The sequence below is a fragment of the Brachycentrus maculatus genome, unplaced genomic scaffold, assembly GCF_059751285.1.
Source record: "Brachycentrus maculatus isolate JH-2025_06_01 unplaced genomic scaffold, ASM5975128v1 h1tg000216l, whole genome shotgun sequence".
NCBI lineage: Eukaryota > Metazoa > Arthropoda > Insecta > Trichoptera > Brachycentridae > Brachycentrus > Brachycentrus maculatus.
Window position 1 is genome coordinate 820,200 of NW_028280967.1, and position 22,301 is coordinate 842,500.

Here is a 22,301-nt window from a genome sequence, read left to right on the forward strand (position 1 = left end):
CAACTCAAAGTAAAAATGCTATATAAAGGCTAGTAATAACTAGCCTTTTTATAGCATTTTGACTTTGAGTTTGACTGAATACAGTACGGCTGTCCAAATTTAAAACACAGTAAGGGACATTTTTTTAGTAATTTTTTTTTGCATTTTTGGACTATGTAGAATCTACTGTCCAAAAATGCAAAAAAAAACGTACTACAAAAAAAATGTCCCTTACTGTGTTTTGAGTTTGGACAGCCGAGTAGCCATGATACTGGTCGAATGAAGCATATTAAATCTCAAATGAGAACAAGAATCACTAATGAGCATTTGGAAAACTGTTTGCGTATAACATCAATCGTTTATGTATCAACATTGATGCACTTAGTTCTGACAAACAAAATCAGACGTATCACAATTTAATTTTTTTATTATTATTTTTTATTATTTGTATTACCCTACTGTTATTTCTTTATTAATATGTTTGATTCATATTTTTGTTATATCTTCTTTATAGAATTTTTTTAAGGCCCATAAAGAAATCTGATTTCTAAAATCTGGCCCGGCTGGTAAAAATGTTGGCCACCCATGGTTTAAAGCTAATTATAACTGCATCTGATGGCCTATCAGGTCCTTTAAACATTGGTAATCACTCTGGATGAAGCTTTTGTGTCCTCTACTGCTCAATAAACACCCCACACTTCCACATTTTTCTTATTCTGGTTTAACTCTAATGTTTTTCAGCTAGGGCATAAACTTTCTTCCAACTCCTCAACTGCCTTAAATTTTCTCACTCACAATAAATCGGAAGAAGGCATATTCATCACCTTTTAGAACATTATTCTATGAATAGGACCTTCTGAGTATGCGTTGTTTTCAGATCTTCAAGTAAGGAAGGAACTAGAAAGTTAAGTAATGAAATTGGAGTCTTACATTGGTTTGAGCATTGGCATCTGCTTTGTGTTCTAGAAGAAGGTTAACTATATTGATGTGGCCCTGTTGGGCAGCGTGATGGAGTGCTGTGTATCTGAAAGTAAAAAAGAAGTTAGTTCTTCCATCTGGCAGAAAACAAATAAAATGAAAAGTACTTTTTATGTTTTTTAATGATTAAAAAATAACCCACAATGTCTTTATTTTTAGAGGCTTGTCTGCAAGTAGGATAGGGAAAGTAAATGTGAAAAATACATCACAAATACTCAGAACAATTGAAAATGAATGTTATCGAATCAATTTTGAAATTGGCGGGAATCGAATCCGCGATGCCAGTTTCGCAGTCAAGCGTATACACCACTGCGCCTGTTGCTAGTATAATTGTTTTGAAATGCTTGTGAAGCCGTGAAAGTATTCAAAATCTTTGAGCCAACAATGCAATCGAAAACACTGAACATTGTAAGTGACAACAGCTGTCACAAGAAGTACGCTGTCCTCCATAAATAATGTTAAGTATTACGCGTGTTGCTGTAATTTTTAATAGATGGCGCTGCCATTGCGGATGAAAACATGTGTATACCTGTCATTGGTATAAAGGGTGGGTTTTAAATATGAATAGTTGCATTTGTTTTACGGACCCATGGCAAGTGTTGGCCTGCACATCTGCCTCCGACTCCAATAGGAATTTCACCATATTTGTCTGGCCAAAGTGACTGGCCACGTGAAGAGGTGTGTAGCCACCTTTTGTGCACACATCCACCTGTAAAAACAACACATAAATAATATGATAACCATCCCATTGGTGCCAATCAAAGGATAGATTTTAATAAAACACGTCAATTATATATGCTTTGTGGAATGACATGTTGATAATTAAAAATCTATTAAAAATTTAAAATTTAAGTAATTAAAAAATACATAATACATGCTTTTTCAAAATACGTCACCATTTTTATCTATGTTTCCTTTTACAAAAATTTGTTTATGTATTGTATTTTACAAAACAACTGTAGTTTTCGAAACTAGTCGTGTGTAATGAAATAAAACTCATTAAGTGGTTTTATACGAATGTTTCTTTTTTTAAATGTTAATTATATACTTGAATATATCACTAAAACCCTTTTCTACTCATACTATTCTATTCTTGTCCGCCTCTGAAATGTAATGGTCAGCATGCTCGGCTACCGTTCTGGAGGTCCCGGGTTCGATTCCCAGAGGGGGGTCTAATAAATATATGATTTTTAACTCTAATATTTCTTCAATATTACCCTGGACTGGTACCTGAAGCGGAGGGCTGATCACCTTTCCTTCGTGTGTTAACGATCAAGATAACATTGCGTTTATATGATGCAGTGCCCTATGCACCATTTGGGTACGGATAAGGGTTCGAATGACTCATACTATTGTATATCTGATTGCAATAAGTTTTAAATTATGTATTGTTGAGCTTTTGTCAACTAAAACAGGCATTTTGTAGTGTTTTATTTTTAATTTAAATTTCACTTGGTAATAAAATTAACTATTTCTTAAAATCTACCATGACTTATGTTCACATGCATTCCACATCATTTTAAATCACTGTACATATGTACAGTAAATTTTCGAAATCATATGGTGTTTGAAAATGATGCTGAATGTTTATATTAGCACATTTAATCTAATTTTGTTACTGATAATATCTATTGTATTCTTGCCAGTGCCCTTTACTATAACTTAAAATAAAATGTATACCCACACACGGGCCATGCCTTTATGAGATATTTTTTTGTATTAATATTTAAAAAAATAATATTTGAACTTGTATTTATATTATATTGCGAAATGCAAAAGAATTTAAAATAAAGAAAAAAAATGCATGGAAACAGGTATAACAATACGTTTTAAGAAATAGTGATATTCACCAAGTGAAATTTAAATTAAAAATGGATAGATAATTACTACAAAGTGACTGCTGAATCAATTGATAAATAAATATTCATCCTTCATACCTTGGCACCGTTATTGACCAGCATACTAGCCACTGGCACATGGTCCTCCTGAGCTGCCAGATGCAGTGCTGCTAGTCCACTCTTGGCTCGCTTTCCTGCCTCCGCGCCTTGCTCCATCAGCAGAGAGCACATCTCCGCGTGACCCTGGAAATTACATCAAAATACCATGAAATGTTTATCAAACTTTCAACAAACCATTTATCCATTTGTTATACTCATTGCTGAGGATTACCATTCTCTCTCCTTGTCCTCAAAACATTTTAAAAATGAACTTGTGGCAGCCTTGATTTACTCCGTCCTTCTAGTAGGATCTTCCTCATATTTTACTACCTTCAACTCCCACCATGAAATACGCCATGGCCGAATGATGTGATCTATTTCAGATCTACCCATCTTCATTATCTATTTATCAATAGCTCTTCTATACAGAGTTTCATTTTCAATAACTTTATGAATAATGGAAGCAGGTTTTTTAACTGTATTGGATAATAATCAAAGTAATTTTGACCAAAAGAGGTATGTGTTAGGTTTTGTTTGATGTATTTCTGTTTTTGGGATCCTGTAGTTCTACATATGGAAAATTGTACTCATAAATGTATGCGAGAAGAACAAAGAGAAAATTCATCGACTTTATTTGTTTATAATATTGCCCCACCACATGTAACTCCTTTAAAATTGTATATAAAGGGTGGAGGGCAAATTTTTGTGTGCTCAGATAAGATTATATTTTAAACGTATATACGTCGCGCTCGCTCTTTTTCTATTGGTGTCGCTTTGTTCTTCTCGCCCTTATAAGTGTTTTATAATTTTCGATAAATAAATAATCGTTTCCATTTTTGCGTTTCCGTCTTCCTCATTACCATTAGTAGTAACATAATGGTCCTCATCAAAAAGTAACATTTCCAATATTGCACAAAAAAAATCAAATGCAAATCTGTTCTGATAACTGTATTCTATCAAAATCTTAATTAAAGTTGTGACAAAACGTGACCAATCCTGCGTTAAAACCAAAATGAAATCATTAAATCGCACCAAAATGTAACAATTTCACAAGCTAGAATTTCTGATAACTTAGCCTTTCCGTACGTATGGACGTAAATGAACGTCGGTGCGAATTTTCCTCAATGGAGTATTTGTCTAATAGGAAGTCTATCTTTCTATTTCTATATTCGTAATACAAAGATTTTATTTTAAAAAAATACATATTTAATGTAAAAAAAAAAACCCACTCCCCAGAGAAAGTTGGACATTAATTATTGTACTCCTGGGTTAAAATCATTAATAATGGAAATTGTACTGTTTGGTGAGGACCTCCACACATGTACATTTCCATAAAGTGTGTTAATTGTGATCCGTGTGCTTTGCTGGGAAGTGCTTTCCTGTGTTATGTGAGAGTCATGGTATAAGTAAGATGAGCTTGTTACCTGATGGGCAGCCAAATGCAGCGGAGTGCATCCAGCTCTGGACTCCGCATCCACCACGGCTCCTCGCTCCATGAGAGCTGCAGCGGTCTCCATCTGATTCTTCCGAGCTGCGATGTGCAGGGCTGTGTGGCCGTTCTTAGCAGCCGCCTGGAAGAAAATCAAATTTTAATCAAGAATTGAAGAATGGCTACAACTTTTTGTTCATCTTTTTATTATGTCAGACACTGGATTATTCACCCTACAGATGATATGTCAATATTACAGGTGTCTCAACTTGATATAAAACATCTCCTGGCTCCGGAAAATAGGAGATTGAATGGGGATCAGGACCATCGCGATCCTGTTTAGAGCTGCCCAAGATAAGGATAATTACTCTCAAGTGATAGTCGAAGTCAGGGGGACCTGACATGACACACACAGAAGATTCTTGTTTATACGAAAGAAGTTGGAAGTCTGAGCAAGCTAAATAAATACTTCACAAATTTCTCTACTGGTGGCGCCATAATCAGTCATGCTTCAATATAAATATGTGACTCAATTTCTAAACACGTGGTTTACGAAGAGAATTTGTAACTGAAGATGTTAACCTGTTTCAGTGTGAATTTTTACAACGGAAGGATCTGTTTAGTTTATTTTGATGCTTTATTGTTTAATTATATAAAATTGTTACAAGTTTTTTCTTTTATATTTCGTATATAAGCCAAAACTACACGCTTCCTTGATATAAGTGCATCGCTGGTGGTGTATGAATACGTATATACTAAGAACTGATTACGCGTTTTTTCAACGCATCCAAGAACGCGAGTGACAAGCAATTGATTTGATAATGCGTCGTGTTTGATTTGATTTATTGATTTTTTTTGTCTTAATATGGGAAAAACTCATGGTTTAGTTATCAACCCTGTAGAAAGCAAATTAGTACCTTACTGTCACAAGTAGTTGTGAAACATACCTTAGGATCTGCCCCTTTGTCCAGAAGGGCTGTGGCGACCGCGTGGTGCTTGTATTGCGCGGCGACGTGCAGCGGAGTTACGCCGTTCTTGCCTCTGGGGTCCACCTCGGCCCCCTTCTGCGACAGTAGAAGGTTGGCCACCTTCAAGTTGCCATATTTGGCCGCTAGATGGAGTGGAGTGAAGCCTTTCTTGGTCACTGCATTCGGTGGAGCGCCATGCTCCAACAATACTGCGGCCACCTAGGTAAAAAGTTGTGTTAAAAAATCCCAGAATTTTTTCCAAGTTCCAGTCTTCTAATTGTAGCTCTCAATTAATGTATATTATTTGGCATTAGTGCTACAGTAGAACCATTCTCTCAAGTTTTTAACCAAATTGACGGACTTCTTTTAATTGTGCCTCTCCACGTTAAAGATTGGCAATCATCGTAGCAACTTTTAGGGTAACATTTCAAGTGTGCCCAAATACTTGTTCACAGAATCTGGATTATCTCTAATTGCAGAAGCTATTTTCATATTATTTTTTGACATCTCATCAAAGATGAAGAAGAATATGGACAGTTTCATCTCACCAATAGATGTCTCTAGTGAAGTTCTAGTGATTCAAGAATAATGTTTCAAAATTAGTTCATATATCGCTCACTCCTTTCAAGAACGTCATAAATCAAAAATTGTAAATTTTTAGTTGTGCATGTTTTCGGAATGCCCAAAAAATGTACTATATCCCAGCAAAAGCGGCATATTTTAAACTTAATATTTAACCGCTACAGGGCAGAAAGTGTTGTTTTTGCATTTTGAAGACAAGGCATTGTTTAATTATTTTTTTCAAAAAACTAAATATTTTTCAAAAGGAGAAAAAAACTTCAGATTTTACCTAAAAAGATCTGTTGCACAGTAAAAAGTTCAGTAAGTGGCTTGATATTTATTTTTAATACATTGTATTATATTCTTAAACTTTAAAAACGTTCTCCTGAAAAATCAAGTATTTTGATTTATGACGTTCTTGAAAGGAGTGAGCGATATATGGAACGATTTCCAAGAATTTGAGTAGTGTGGTTATTCAATTCTACCCATTATTGACAATGGGTAGAATTGGTGAATGTTACACGGGTGTAAAGTGATCGCTTAAACCAGCCTACGGTCCTCAGCCCCGTAAATGCCCAGATGTCCATATTCTTCTTCATCTTTGATGAGATGTCAAAAAGTAACTTTTACGATGTCTGCAGCTGCTCTAAACTTCAACGTAGCGCTACAGTGGAACCACTCTCTTTCAAGTTTTTTAAATTTAATTTTATTATTAAAGGAATAACCCGCAAAGTCCCTACTTTAAGAGGCTTGTCTGTAGGTAGGATAGTAAGGGTGGGGAAAGTAAATATGAAAAATACATCACAAACACCCAGAGCAATTGAAAATCTTGAATTCATTTTGCAATTGGCGGGAATCGAACCCGCGACACCAGTCTCGCAGTCGAGCGTCTACCCAACTCCGCCACGGCGCATGTTTATGCCTGGTAAGCCAGGATTATGTGTCTTCTTCCTGCTGATAATACTTTTCACTTTGCCCAGTAATATAACTTTGTATTTCTCTACATTTATCAAATAATCAGATAACATGCTCTAGTTTTCTTTTCTTTTTAATGTTTTTTGTTGTCTTTTGACTTGTCTTTCTTTTACCAGGCGTACTAAAACATCTTCCTTTCAAATTTGGTCAAGCCATGATATTTTGAGCCATCTTCTAATGAACCACATTTTGAATGCTTCTGAATCTTTTCTGTGATAGCTTTAACCCTTTCCGGTCCCCCAAAATTTAAAAACATAATCTAGGTAGACAGTTACATTCCATCGGAAAATAAACCTTTGTCCTCTGCTCCACATACTGTTGTAATAGATACGAGTGACAAAAATGTATGCTTGGAATTTAAATAAATAATACTAATGATGAAAAAAATGTCGAATAACATCTGACATGGGACCTAAGAGCAAAAAATCGATGTTAATGAGATTCGACATTGGACCAGTAAGGGTTAATAAGTGTAAAGTTGGCTTGCGACACCATAGATTATCATTGAACACATATTTTATTTTATCAAATATTTTTAGCATTTTTCTAAAGAACCACATTTCAAATCCTTAAATCTTCTTTGTGGTAGCTTGTACGAGAGTGCATAGTTGGCTTGCGACACCATACGTATATTGGCACTGAAAAGATGTAGTATTGCATATTTTGACTATTTTTTCTATGGCATTGTAACATTTGTCGAAATTGCCATGATGATGGACAACTTTCAGTGTGAGAGTGACGCAATAAGATTTAAAACCAAATGTTAGGATAGAATGTGTATTTGACATTTCAAGTCATCAAAGAAAGTTCATTTTCCATATGACGAGGTAATTCATAAGAACAAGCCAACCAATCATATTACATGGACAAATCATTTACGACCTACCTCGTGGTTGTGTTGTTTGGCCGCAATATGTAGCGCGTTATAGTTGTCCGCTGTGAGGGCGTCCAGCTGGGCGCCATGCTGCACAAGGAGGAGGACAATGTCAACGTTGCCGAGGCGCGAAGCGATGTGCAGAGCCGTCTGTTGCTCCCTCGCACGCGCGTCTACGGCCGCTCCGTTGCGCAGAAGGATTCGGATTATGTCAGTCTGTGAAAGATATAATGTAACAATATAAGAGATGATATAACGTAAGCCCTGTGAGTACCCAGACTTACATATTCTTAATTATCTACGTTAAGATATAGTTTTATACAATTATCCAGTATATAACAATAACATATATAAAAATAACACACTTTAACTCCATTTCTAGGATGCTAAGGTTGTAAAATAATTTATAAAATACATTTTGAGCGTGTCCAAATACTTAATAAAATCTGGATTATCTCCAATTACAGGAGTTATTTACATATTATTTTTTGACATCTCATAAAAGATGAAGAAGAATATGGAAGTCTGGGCAATTACGGGGCTGACGACCGTCATAGGCTGGTTTAAGTGATCATATATAGAACTTCCAAGAATTTGAGTAGTGTGGTTGTCAATAATGGGTAGAATTGTTGAATGTTACACGGACTTTGTTTTTTGATCGGAGTGGACTTTGTTTTGATCGGAATGGACTTTGTTTTTTGATCCACTCAGATTTTTATTAACAACCAATTAGTTTCGGCAACAACCTGTTGCCCTCTTCAGGGTTTATTTTATGACTAAACATACATACATTTTGGACACACTCAAAATGTTGTGAAGTGATCACATAAACCAGCCTATGACGGTCGTCAGCCCCGTAAATGCTCAGACTTGCATTTTCTTCTTCATCTTCGATGAGATGTCAAAAAATGGTATTTTACTATTATTACGCTGTAAATTAACATTTTTTATCACTCCTATCGCTAATCTCTCTAAAAATCAATAGTACAATCATAAAGCACTTGCAAAATATAGTTGGTAATAAACAATGTTCAAATACCTGATTGGCCCTGGCAGCCAAATGGAGCGGGGTTTCCCCCCTGACTGTCGGCACATCAGGGCTGGCCTCGTGCTGCAGGAGGTATATCACGATGTTCATACATCCCATGAAGGCTGCCACGTGCAGCGGAGTCAACCCTGACTCTGTAGTTGCAGATATACCTAGAAAATGGATGACGAAAAACTTATTAACAAGTAAGAAAGGAGAATAAATTAAAATGGATGTTTTTCTCTTGTTTTGCGGTTTGACATCAATTGCTATATCATGGTGCCCTGTGATATTTGAAACAGAGTAGACTATTTACTATCCATTTCACCCAAAAACTTATCAGTGTGAATTTTAGAAACTCTTCATATGGCAATGTATGGAGATGAAATGGGAATTAGATTTTTTGTTGTAAAGTAGAAAAAATAATATAACTGTATAGTTTTACAATTAAACTTTTTTACTAAAATTTATGTACAGAATGTTAATTTTTTATACATTAACAATATAACAAATGATAATAACTAATAACAACTTACTTGCTCCATATTTGAGGAGTAGCTCCACTACTTTGATCCTGTTTTTCTTACAAGCTATGTGCAGGGGTGTGAATCCATTCAGTGCTCTAGCGTTTGCATCAGCATTTCTGTGGGAAAAAACACATTTCGAAAATGAAAAATATATTATTAAAGAATGTTTGATATCTGAGGAAGAATTTGAAGAATTCTGAGTTTGAAGTCTCTGCTCTTGCACAATCATCTTCAAAGGAACTTGGACATTCCAATAACCTATAATGGATTCCATAATATCGTACAGCACTATGCACTATGAACCGATTAAAGGCATTCGAAATGTGGCTACATCATAGAATCCTACGCATTCCATGGACTGTTTGGTCAGCAACGCAAATGTGCTCCAAAGAACAAGAACAGAGAGATAGTTGCAGACTTAGATCAAGGTCCAAAAGGTGTCCTATCTGGGGTTTGTGCTAAAAAGAGAGGAGTACGAGCTATTGCACCTGATCATAAAAGGCAAAATAAAGGGTCGACAAGGTGTGGGCAAAAGACAAATCTCCTGGCTCTGGAATATGAGAGATTAGAAGGGTATCAGGACCATCGAGGTGCTGTTTAAAGCTGCCCAAGGCAAGGAAAATTGCTCTCAGTGATAGTCGACATCAGGGGGACATCAGGGTGTGGTGCGTGCCTCGTTCAGCCCTGACAAACCATAGACGACAGTGCAATCGCGAACAGCGTGACGTCACCATGCCTTTATAAGCGATGGCGAGGCTAAGTACATCCTCTTCCGTCACCTCAACTGCAAAGTGAACTGTCGCCACATCCTACGCCCGTGCATCGTCGTGACAAAATTTGTAACATTTAAATATTTTTTTGTGAATATAAATCTATAGTAAAATCTGTAAATCTAAGTTATTTGTAAGCATAATCTTTGTGAAAATAAATGTGAATTATTCAAGTATGTTTAACTATTTATTCTTTCATCCAATAATAAAAATGCAACTTCTGAGGAGATAATGGAGACGTGGGTGCACGTAATCAGTGCAAAACGCACACTTCCCCACATCGCGTAATTACGCCTTCCACAAGGGGAACCATAGAGCATTTTATGAAAACCGAAAAAGATGGGCCAATAATTGGCTTCTGGTCATACCTGTCCAAGAGCAGTTTAGCCACCTTCACGTGTCCGCAGTGAGCAGCTACATGCAAAGCGGTTAAGTAGTCCACGGTCAGATCATCCACAGGAGCTCGGTGGTACAACAGGATCCTTGCTGCGTCAGAATGGTCACCCTGGGCGGCCATATGCAAGGGTGCCAGACCGTTCTGGAAGACAAAACATGTCCATTAACAAAAATTGTCATGGTTTTTACAATCCCAGCAGACCTTAGCTTTATAATTAGCATAGTAAAATATTGATGATGAGTTGGGTTAAAAATGAGATGACTAAATATTTTCTGCAAATACCTTGGCGCTGTTCCTTGTCTGTCTGCTGTGCTATTCAGAGTTGTGGAAGCGTCTGTGTACTGACCAACATCAGGTTAAATTGAATCTAGCTAACTAATTTAACCATCTAACTACTAATCCCTTTCACTGCCTACACTGGGGCACTTCTAGAATATTCACTTCTAGAATTAGCAGAACTAAAATAGCGGATGTCATGGATCTCATAGCAAGACTTAAATGGCAATGGTCAGGATATGATGCAAGACAAGCCCCACAAGATGGATCCCTAAAATTTTAAGATGGAGACCTTGGAAGAATAAAATAGGTGTCGAAGGTCTCAAAAAATATGGTCCGACGACGAAGCCGCTGTGGAGGGTAAAAACTAACTGCAAGAAGCAACCGACCGAAAAAAATTGAAGGATACCCAAGAGGCCTATATCCAGCAGTAGAGGACAGAAGACTAAACTAAAGCTAACATTTTCAAAGATCCAGTATATTAACGGTAGAAATACAGGTCCCAGGTTCGATTCCCAGGGGGATGAAAATAAATAATATTTTATTAACTTTTTCGGCATTTACTTTGTGGTAAGACATGTTAAAATGATTAAGAAAACACTTGTTTTTATACCACTTGAGTTTTATTAATGACTACTAGTTTCGGAAGATAAACTTCTATCGTCAGGTCTGAATAATAACTAAAATATAAAATAAAAAAAAACTGTTCTAAAAATAAGGAGAGGGGTAAGTTAGGGACTATGGAAGTTTAGCTTCCGAAACTAGTAGTCGTTAATAAAACTCAAGTGGTATAAAAACAAGTGTTTCCTTATTTTTTTTTTAAATAAATATTACTGATTTCACACTCTAAAATTTATTTAATATTACCCTGGACTGGTACCTGAGGCGGAGGGCTAATCACCTTTCCTTCATGTGTTAACGATCAAGATGCCACTGCGTTTATATATGATGCAGTGCCATACGCACCATCGGGTGGGGATGAGGGTTTGAAGAAGAAGAAGAAACAAATATGGATACTACAAGTTAAAACAAGTACCTTGCTCTTCCCGCTTATGGGAGGTAATATTTATTTAATATTACCCTGGACTGGTACCTGAGGCGGAGGACTGATCACCTTTCCTTTATGTGTTAACGATTAAGATGCCACTGCGTTTATATATGATGCAGTGCCCTATGCACCATCGGATGGGGATGAGGGTTTGAAGAAGAAGAAGAAACACATATCGCTCACTCCTTTCAAGAACGTCATAAATCAAAATACTTGATTTTTCAGGAGAACGTTTTTAAAGTTTAAAAATATAATACAATGTATTAAAAATAAATATCAAGCCACTTATTGAACTTTTTACTGTGCAACAGATCTTTTTAGGTAAAACCTGAAGGTTTTTTCTCCATTTGAAAAATATTTAGTATATTTAAAAAAATCATTAAACAATACCTTTTCTTCAAAATGCAAAAACAACACTTTCTGACCTGTAGCGGGTGAATATTATGTTAAAAATATGCCTCTTTTGTTGGGATATAGTACATTTTCTGGACATTCCGAAAACATGAACAACTGCAAATTGACGATTTTTGATTTATGACGTTCTTGAAAGGAGTGAGCGATATGGATACTACAAGTTAACACAAGTACCTTGCTCTTCCCGCTTATGGGAGCTCCTCTTTCCAGTAACATGTCCACAACATGTTCGTGACCTGATCTAGCAGCGCAATGGAGCGGAGTCAGCCCATCTCTGGTCTTAGCTTCGACCTGGGCGCCGTGTTCGGCCAGCAACGACACCATGTTTGCCTTGCCTGAAAACAAAGCACAAATGAATCAATTTTTTATAATTCAGCACCATCAAATAACAGTTTGAAAAAATCTTTTACATATCGAAGTTGTGGGAAATTCAATGAATATTGTACCCACCTTGACATGTTTTACTCCAATCTTTCTAACTTTAAAGTAAAATTATTCGAAAGTTTGTGGCGGCCAATAAACCACTGACATTAGTAAATTCTCAGAATGCAATCACTGCAACTATGCAGAACAAAAGAGGCAGTGACTGGGAACAATGGATTGCACACGTCCCATTGCAATTTGTTTTGACTAACATGTCAATGGACTTTGATCATCAACCAAGACAAAGGAACAAAGAGTTCCCAAACGATATAAAAGGGGTACAGCCCGTGCCTCGCTATCTCATTCCTCCACCGGGAGCGCGACTACGAAGTTCCACACCTCATTCCTCCGCCAGGAACGCAGCTACTACGATCGACATCTCATTTCTCCACCGGGAGCTCGTCGAGTACGATCGCCGACGCCGTCACGAGAACACCGCATCAAGACCTCGCTACGATCTCCAGTCCAGCACCCTCGTCAACATCACGAAGATACTCCGGCCAGCCCGACAGTCAACACAACTCCGCAAATACGTCACCGATTCAACCCCGCCACGTCACACTACGTCATCGCTACACCGTACCGTTTCGTGTAGCCCTTGTTGACCAATAAATACATATCCAATACGACCATCGTCTTTCTTCACCACCCCCCCAAAAGTTTATAAAATGAAAAGGGTAATTCTAATCCCAGTCCTCTCATTTTCATCTTTTCCTATCCCTGTCATCTCCTGTTCTCTTTATCCCATCGTTATCTCATATATCTTGTTATATATAGATTTTTTCTCTCTTACTTTTTCTATGTATAAATGTGAAAAACTGTAATTGGTATTCTTGTTTTTTTTTGTATTCTGATTTTTCATGTATTGAAACTGTTGTTTTTTCCTTCTAATAAATTAAAATATTTACCATCCCCTCTTTACCAAAAAAAAATATGTTCGAATAGTGAAATAAGGAAGGAATCCAAAGCTGAAATAAGCATCATCGATAAAATTACGAAAGGTGTGTTGAGATGGTTTGGAAATGTAGAACGAATGAGTGAGGAAAGAATGGTAAAACAAATTTATGAGGCGAATGTAATTGGAAAAAGGACCAGAGGAATACCGAGAAAAACTTGGCACGATCAAGTATGCCAAATACTTGAAAGTGGTCAGGTTAGGAGTCGAAACAATCGGTGGTCGTGTATGAGGAGATGCATGAACGTGGAAGAGGTGAAGAATGTTTGCAAGGACAGAGTGGTGTGGCTGTCTATTCTCTCTGCCTACCCCTGCGGGGAAGCGGCGTAATGGTTAATGGAACCATCCAGACCCCCTCCACATCGCACTGTACGGCCAACCCCATGGTAAACAACTCCCGGGCAGACCACCAAAGAGATGGATCGATATCGCAGGAGACTAATCCCTCTTAAATCAGGCCACAAGGCCTATACCAAGAAGAAGAAGAAGAGAATGATTATCTATAGTGATTTTCCATTCTTTTTGGAGCTTTACCATTATTTTTGGTACGCAATCATTATCTTTTGAAACCATATTTCTAGTTCTTCACCAATTAGACAAATACAAAGACAAAGAAGAATATGGAAGTCTGGGCGTTTACAGGGCTGACGACCGTCAAAGGCTGGTTTAAGTGATCATTTTACACACTATGATGGTCGTCAGCCCCGTAAATGCCCAGACTTCCATATTCTTCTTCATCTTTGATGAGATGTCAAAAATACAATATGAAAATAACTCCTGTAATTGGAGATAATCCAGATTTTGTGAACAAATCGCTCACTCCTTTCAAGAACGTCATAAATCAAAAATCGTCGATTTTCTGTTGTGTATGTTTTTGGAATGCCCAGAAAATGTACTATATCCCAGCAAAAGCGGCATATTTTTTACTTAATATTTACTCGCTACAGGGCAGAAACCGTTGTTTTTGCATTTTGAAGAAAAGGTGTTGTTTAATTATTTTTTTAAATAAACTAGTTATTTTTCAAATGGAGAAAAAACCTTCAGGTTTTACCTAAAAAGATCTGTTGCACAGTAAAAACTTCAAAAAGTGGCTTGATATTTATTTTTAATAAATTGTATTATATTTTTAAACTTTAATAACGTTCTCCTGAAAAATCTAGTTTTTTGATTTATGACATTCTTGAAAGGAGTGAGCGAAGTATTTGGACACACTCAAAATGTTGTCAATACAAAGACATTTATACAGATAATCTGCTGCACTCTTACCCCACTTGGCTGCCACGTGCAATGGTGATATGTTATGCTTAGCGGCACAGTTGACATCCGCGCCTTTAGTCAAAAGCAGCTTAGCTACAGCTTCGTTACCATAGTGAGCGGCTATGTGCAGAGGAGTGAAGCCAGACTTGGAAGTGACGTCAGGATTGTGGTCATTCTGTAAACACATTCAAATTGTGAAGTCAACACTAAAACACAAGCCTTTTTTTATTTATTTTTTTTATTTTATTGGAAGGAAGAACAACAGTTACAATATATGATACATACAGAATACAAAAAATAAAATCATGAGTACCAATTATAGTTCTTCACAACTATACATAAGAGAGGTCTATATAAAGGAAGAGACATGAGACAAGGATGGGATAAAGAGAAAGGGAGATGGCAGTGATAGGAAAGAAAGAAAAGGAAAGGACAGGGAATAGAATTACTTTTTTAGGTTTATAAGATTTCGAACAATTTAGCTTTAAATTTTGAAAGATTGGAGTAGAACATATTAAGGTAGGTACAACATTCATTAAATTTCCCCTTGTAACACATCATATGAGTAGTCCATTTGCAAACCAAGTTATGTTAAAAAAATAAGTTTTTTTTTTTATAAAATGGCTCTGATCGGTAGAAAATTTAAAATATTTAATAACAATATAATAATAAAACCCTTATTCGCACCCCAATGATGCATAGGGCACTGCGTCATATAAACGCAGTGTTATCTCGATCGTTTACACATGAAGGAAAGGTGATAGCCTCCGCTTCAGGTACCAGTCCAGGGTAATAATATTGAATAAATATTATTTTTTGACATCTCATCAAAGATGAAGAAGAATATGGAAGTCTGGGCATTTATGGGGCTGACGACCGTCATAGGCTGGTTTAAATGATCACTTTACACACGTGTAACATTCACCAATTCTACCCATTATTGACAACCACACTACTCAAATTCTTGGAAGTTCTATATGCATAAAAATATGAAAATAACTCCTGTGATTGGAGATAATCCAGATTTTGTGAAAAAGTATTTGGACACACTCAAAATGTTATTGAATAAATATTGCAGTGAAAAAATCACTTATATTTATTTTACCCCCCTTGGAAATCGAACCCGGGACCTCCAGAACGGTAGCCGAGCGTGCTGACCATTACACTACGGAGGCGGACGGAAAAACATTTACGCCCATATTTAACATAATCTGCCAAAAGTCGTTAAGGTAGGAATAAAATGGAATAGAAAAATCAATACTCTTGCAAACTCGCTATGCCGATCGACAATTCTTTTTCTAAAATATCTCAAATCGGTAGAAGATTAAATCTTGCCGCCATTGGTTAATAAACAAAATTTTTACCATAACCTGGTTTGCAAGTGGACTACTCATATTTACATCAAATGTCCCACAATCTAGGGATAAAAAAAAAGCTTTAAAATATAGCTTTAAAAATAAACTGTAGACAGTAATAGCCAAAAGGGCGGTAACTGGACTATTTTTGAATATCATAAGAATACAAAATACCTCTAAAAGTAGTGCGGCTGCCTTGCAGTCATCTTTCTTGGCAGCTATATGCAGCGCCGGGAGTCGAACACGACCCGTGTCAGCCTCCAGCAGCACAGCAACAACCTTCTCGTGTCCTTGCTGCATAGCAACAGCGAGAGGAGTGAATCCATCCTGCAGAAGAAAAAAATATAATTAGCTTTAAAAAGAATAAGATTTCTGGTGAAACTGGTCCACAAACACTCTATGGGGAACGTGTTTTTGCACTAATTATGTGCATCCATGTCTCCATTTGTTGCTCCTCAGAAGCTGCGTTTTATTAATAGATGAAAATTTAATAAATAGACTTTCTTGAATGCTTTGCATTTTTATATTGACAAAATTACGTTTACAAATAATTAAGGTTACAAATTTTAGTACTAGGTTTTTATATTCACAAAAATTATTTAAGGTTACAAATTTTATAACGACTATGCACTAATGTGCATAGTCGTTATAATTCGTCCGCCTCCGTAGTGTAATGGTGAGCACAGCCGGCTACCATTCCCCAATCCCGGGTTCGATTCCCAGGGGAGGTCAAATAAATATAAATGATTTTTTCACTCTAATATTTACTCAATATTACCCTGGACTGGTATCTAAAGCGGAGGGCTGATCACCTTTCCTTCGTGTGTTAACGATCAAGATAACACTGTGTTTATATAATGCAGTGCCCTATGCACCATTGAGGTGCGGATAAGGGTTTGAAATTAAATGAAATGCACTAATGTAGAATGTAGCGGCAGTTCACGCTGATGGCAAGATGACGAAAAAGGATGTACCTTGCGACGTCAGGACTTTTAAAGGCGTGGTGACGTCACGCAGTCATTCATTCGCGGTGCATCTATGGTTTGTCGTCATCGGTTCCTCTATGGTGGTCAGGGCCGGATGAGGCACAAGGGTTAACAAGCACTTACCAAAAATGGGCACAGCACGTAGAAGGTGGTCGGGGCCAGATGAGGCACCACAACTCCTTAGAAACGTTGACTAGCTTATGATGACCCAGAAAACAATATCATTTAAAAATGAGACTTACCTCTGTAGCCAAACTCTGGTTGGCACTGTTGGCAAGGAGAAACTTGACGACTCCGTCATGGTTTTCTTGGGCTGCCATGTACAGCGGAGTGAAGCCATTCTGCGATTGGATGTTCACCTAAGAAAAATAAAAAAGTATAAGGTTAAGTTAATGAACTGGGGTCGGGTTGGGTTAGGTTAAACCTCCCTTATAACGCTATTCATGTCTCACTCTCAAAAAGTGATCAAGATGTGACTAAATGACCAAAATGTGATCAAATGATCAAGATATGATAAAATGACCAAAATGTGATAAAATGATCAATATATGATAAAATTACCAAAATGTGATAAAATGACCAATGTGTTACAAAATGACCAAAATGTGACCAAATGATCAAGATGTGATAAAATGACCAATGTGTAATAAAATGACCAAATGTGACAAAATGATCAATATATGATAAAATGAGCAAAATGGGATAAAATTACCAATGTGTAACAAAATGAATAAAATGTGACAAAATGATAAAATGTGATAAAATGACCAAAATGTGATAAAATGACCAATGTGTTACAAAATGACCAAAATGTGACAAAATGATCAAGATGTGATAAAATGATCAAGATCTAATTGACCAAGATGCGAAAAAATTACAAATTTGTGACAAAATGACCGAGATGTAACAAAATAACCAAGATCTAACAAAATGACCAACATGTGAGAAATTTATGAAAAAGACATGATAACAAAAAAATGATCCCATTGCCTTACGAATACATCGTAAAAGTTTTGCAAAACATGTTGACACGAAAGCTGTAGTGCGGTCTCAAAAAGGAACACATGTGGACTGCGAACACTTTGTGATCTCAAAAAGGGCCACCAGTAAGTCCAGTCTACTCTGCGTCCAACACAGATGGACTACGAACACTTGTATCTCCATCACTCGTTACCTGCGCCCCGCTCTGCACCAGCAGCCTGACAACGGCCTCCTGGCCCGCCAGCGCAGCTATGTGCAGCGCCGTGTTGCCTTTCTTGGTGGCGGCGTCTATGTGCGCCCCCCGCTGCAGCAGCGCCCCCACGACGGCCGCGTGCCCGTCCTTGCTGGCCAGATGCATGGCGTTGAGACCGTTCTGAAAAAAAAACAACAATACAATCAAGCTTTAAAATGTAAATTCACAGTAAAATCGGGATACAATTTTATGTTGTTTCATATTTTCAATAAATTTCGCAACTTAGTTTAAAAAAAATTGCTTTGCAAAAGCAGATCTTTCGGGAAGCCTAGATGCTTCTGTATCAGATCTGGGAATGCGGTGGGACAGCTTTCAATATGTACAACTAACTATTGTTAGATATACATCTAGGTCTGTCAGGAAGCCTAGATGCTTCTGTATCAGATCTGGGAATGCGGTGGGACAGCTTTCAATACAATCAAGATATTCCAATGCAGATGAACAAGTAAACTGTTATATATTGGTATGGTCTGTATTGCTATATGGTTCTGACCACCTGGATCACTTTTGCGGTGACTCGTTACTCGTGAGTAGGTACCTTAACAAACAAGCAAGTGCTGCACAGGTAAATCTCATTTGGAAGGGAGTCCATACAAACCCAATCTTTCTGCACAATCGCCGCTTGAGACATTTGCTGCCAGCGACTTGTCAATAAGAATCTGTGATTTTTATTAGTCTAAAAAATTATTTAAGTGTCTTGCATGTATTTTATTTTATAATTTTCAATTAATAAACAGTGATTTGATATCAAATAAGTAGCAAAAATGAAAGCAATGTTCTGGGGAGTCTAAAAAAAAGCTAGGTATTCATACAACACACCACACGTAAAATATTTAGCCGGCGTAAAACGACGGTTACCGTTATTATGTTATCTCATTGGAAGGGACATGGTAGAAAGTGATTTAATTAAAGTCCAGGTGTAAATATTTTATTGTAAAACCTTTATACTGTAAATTGTTATTGTATCGATTGTATGTAATGTATATAATCTAATAATTAAACAAATAATAATAAATAAAAAAATTGTATTAACATGTAAGTATTTCGGCTCAACACAGGCCATGCCTAAAGAGCTGTAATACATAAAGTAAAAAAAATGTATGTATCTATGTAATAAATAAATAAATGAAAAAACACATATCGCTCACTCCTTTCAAGAACGTCATAAATCAAAAATTGTCAATTTTTAGTTGTGCATGTTTTCGGAATGCCCAGAAAATGTACTATATCCCCAGCAAAAGAGGCATATTTTTAACTTAATATTTACCCGCTACAGGGCAGAAAGTGTTGTTTTTGCATTTTGAAGAAAAGGTATTGTTTAATTATTTTTTAAATATGCTAAATATTTTTCAAATGGAGAAAAAACCATCAGGTTTTACCTAAAAAGATCTGTTGTACAGTAAAAAGTTTAATAAGTGGCTTGATATTTATTTTAATACATTGCATTATATTTTTAAACTTAAAAATCGTTCTCCTGAAAAATCAAGTTTTTTGATTTATGACGTTCTTGAAAGGAGTGAGCGATATATTACAAGGTAAAACTGGAAGGTAAACGCAGCATAAGAAGAGGACGTATATCCTGGCTCACTAACTTAACACATTTCGAATGGGTATGTTTTACTGCTGCGGACCGCTGGCGACTGAATTGTATACATATATACAACATTTTGAGTGTGTCCAAATACTTGTTCACAAAATCTGGATTATCTCCAATTACAGGAGTTATTTTCATATTATTTTTTGACATTTCATCAAAGATGAAGAAGAATATGGAAATCTGGGCATTTACGGGGCTTACGACCGTCATAGGCTGGTTTGAGTGATCACTTTACACACGTGTAACATTCACCAATTCTACCCATTATTGACAACCACACTACTCAAATTCTTCGAAGTTCTATATATATGAACCAATTTAGAAACTTTGTTCTTGAATCACTAGAACTTCACTAGAGACATCTATTGGTGAGATGTAAAGAAGCTTTTTTATTAAGCAGAAACTCTTATATTAGTATGTGAGATCCGAATCCCGGATTATAATCACACACATGAGAAACGCCAGAAAATACCATTTTCATTTTTATTATTAAGCTTATAATTTGACCAGATAATTTATTTACAACATTTTGAGTGTGTCCAAATACTTGTTCACAAAATCTGGATTATCTCCAATTACAGGAGTTATTTTCATATTATTTTTTGACATTTCATCAAAGATGAAGAAGAATATGGAAATCTGGGCATTTACGGGGCTTACGACCGTCATAGGCTGGTTTGAGTGATCACTTTACACACGTGTAACATTCACCAATTCTACCCATTATTGACAACCACACTACTCAAATTCTTCGAAGTTCTATATATATGAACCAATTTAGAAACTTTGTTCTTGAATCACTAGAACTTCACTAGAGACATCTATTGGTGAGATGTAAAGAAGCTTTTTTATTAAGCAGAAACTCTTATATTAGTATGTGAGATCCGAATCCCGGATTATAATCACACACATGAGAAACGCCAGAAAATACCATTTTCATTTTTATTATTAAGCTTATAATTTGACCAGATAATTTATTTACAACATTTTGAGTGTGTCCAAATACTTGTTCACAAAATCTGGATTATCTCCAATTACAGGAGTTATTTTCATATTATTTTTTGACATTTCATCAAAGATGAAGAAGAATATGGAAATCTGGGCATTTACGGGGCTTACGACCGTCATAGGCTGGTTTGAGTGATCACTTTACACACGTGTAACATTCACCAATTCTACCCATTATTGACAACCACACTATATAGAACTTCGAAGAATTTGAGTAGTGTGGTTGTCAATAATGGGTAGAATTGGTGAATGTTACACGTGTGTAAAGTGATCACTCAAACCAGCCTATGACGGTCGTAAGCCCCGTAAATGCCCAGATTTCCATATTCTTCTTCATCTTTGATGAAATGTCAAAAAATAATATGTATACATATAGTTTAGACCTTAAAAAAGAGATTGGTACATAATATTCATATGAAAACTGAATTTGAAATGAGGCTGGCGCAGAAGGTAAAAATACCCTTCCCGTACTTAAGCATCAATCATCGATCAACCAAACGGGTAGAAATACCTTTTCTGTCCTGAGTGTGTAAATAGAGTGGTTCTTCTGTAGCACTTAGAATGTAGCGCTATTTAGAGTGACTAGAGACCAAGATGATTGTCAATCTTCAGCGTGGAGTGGCACAGTAAAGATATTGTGTTCCAGTTAGATTCTGAATAAAATATAACTTTATAGGTATCAGAAGTTATATTAAGAAGTTAAGTTAAACTCGGTGTGGAGGAACAAACACATGAGAATAGAAAGTAAAATGAAAATATACAAAACATGTGTTCGACCAAAAGCCACTTATGGGATTGAGGCAAGAGCAGATACTTCTAGAGCAAAATCTCGACATCGAACCTCCGAGATGAAGACTCTCCGATCCATAACCGGAAACACATTGCGAGACCGAGTAAGAAATACCAACATCCGGAGCATGTGTAAGACGGAGGATATCGTGAGGTGGGGACGACAACGAAGGCGATACTGGAATGATCATGTAAACAGAATGTCAGATGACAGACTTACACGTATCGCCTTTAAGGAATCCCTGAAGGACGCAGGCCACCAGGCAGACCTCCAAAAAGGTGGAAAGACAGCTGGGAGTCAACATCCCAAGAGCTGCAAGCGGAGGCACACACATATACTTAGGAAATAGAAAAAGAAGAAGAAGATGAGAAGAAGTTATATTACAAAATGACCTTGTAACATTCCATTTGGAATCACGTTTTACAGTTCAAGGTATGACACGAATTCCACCTACTAATCCTAATACCATAAAAGTGGTTGTAATCATTTCCCAATGTAGAAAAGCCATTATGTTACATATTGATTTCACTAAATTG

At 36.6% G+C, this 22,301-nt stretch overlaps 1 protein-coding gene across 1 annotated transcript in view; it reads right to left on the minus strand.

The window, feature by feature from the left end:
- LOC148306966 (uncharacterized) overlaps nucleotides 1-22,301 on the minus strand; it is a 124,538-nt gene that overhangs the window by 83,566 nt on the left and 18,671 nt on the right. The window contains exons 3-16 of the mRNA XM_088264131.1: nucleotides 18,311-18,490; nucleotides 17,379-17,495; nucleotides 16,325-16,477; nucleotides 14,805-14,970; nucleotides 12,335-12,495; nucleotides 10,394-10,563; nucleotides 9,265-9,371; nucleotides 8,741-8,901; nucleotides 7,714-7,917; nucleotides 5,271-5,510; nucleotides 4,319-4,465; nucleotides 2,895-3,038; nucleotides 1,545-1,666; nucleotides 910-1,003 (exon numbers count right to left, since the gene is read on the minus strand). Of these exons, the coding sequence (XP_088120257.1) occupies nucleotides 910-1,003; nucleotides 1,545-1,666; nucleotides 2,895-3,038; nucleotides 4,319-4,465; nucleotides 5,271-5,510; nucleotides 7,714-7,917; nucleotides 8,741-8,901; nucleotides 9,265-9,371; nucleotides 10,394-10,563; nucleotides 12,335-12,495; nucleotides 14,805-14,970; nucleotides 16,325-16,477; nucleotides 17,379-17,495; nucleotides 18,311-18,490 (2,166 nt within the window). The remainder of the gene's footprint in view (nucleotides 1-909; nucleotides 1,004-1,544; nucleotides 1,667-2,894; nucleotides 3,039-4,318; nucleotides 4,466-5,270; nucleotides 5,511-7,713; nucleotides 7,918-8,740; nucleotides 8,902-9,264; nucleotides 9,372-10,393; nucleotides 10,564-12,334; nucleotides 12,496-14,804; nucleotides 14,971-16,324; nucleotides 16,478-17,378; nucleotides 17,496-18,310; nucleotides 18,491-22,301) is intronic.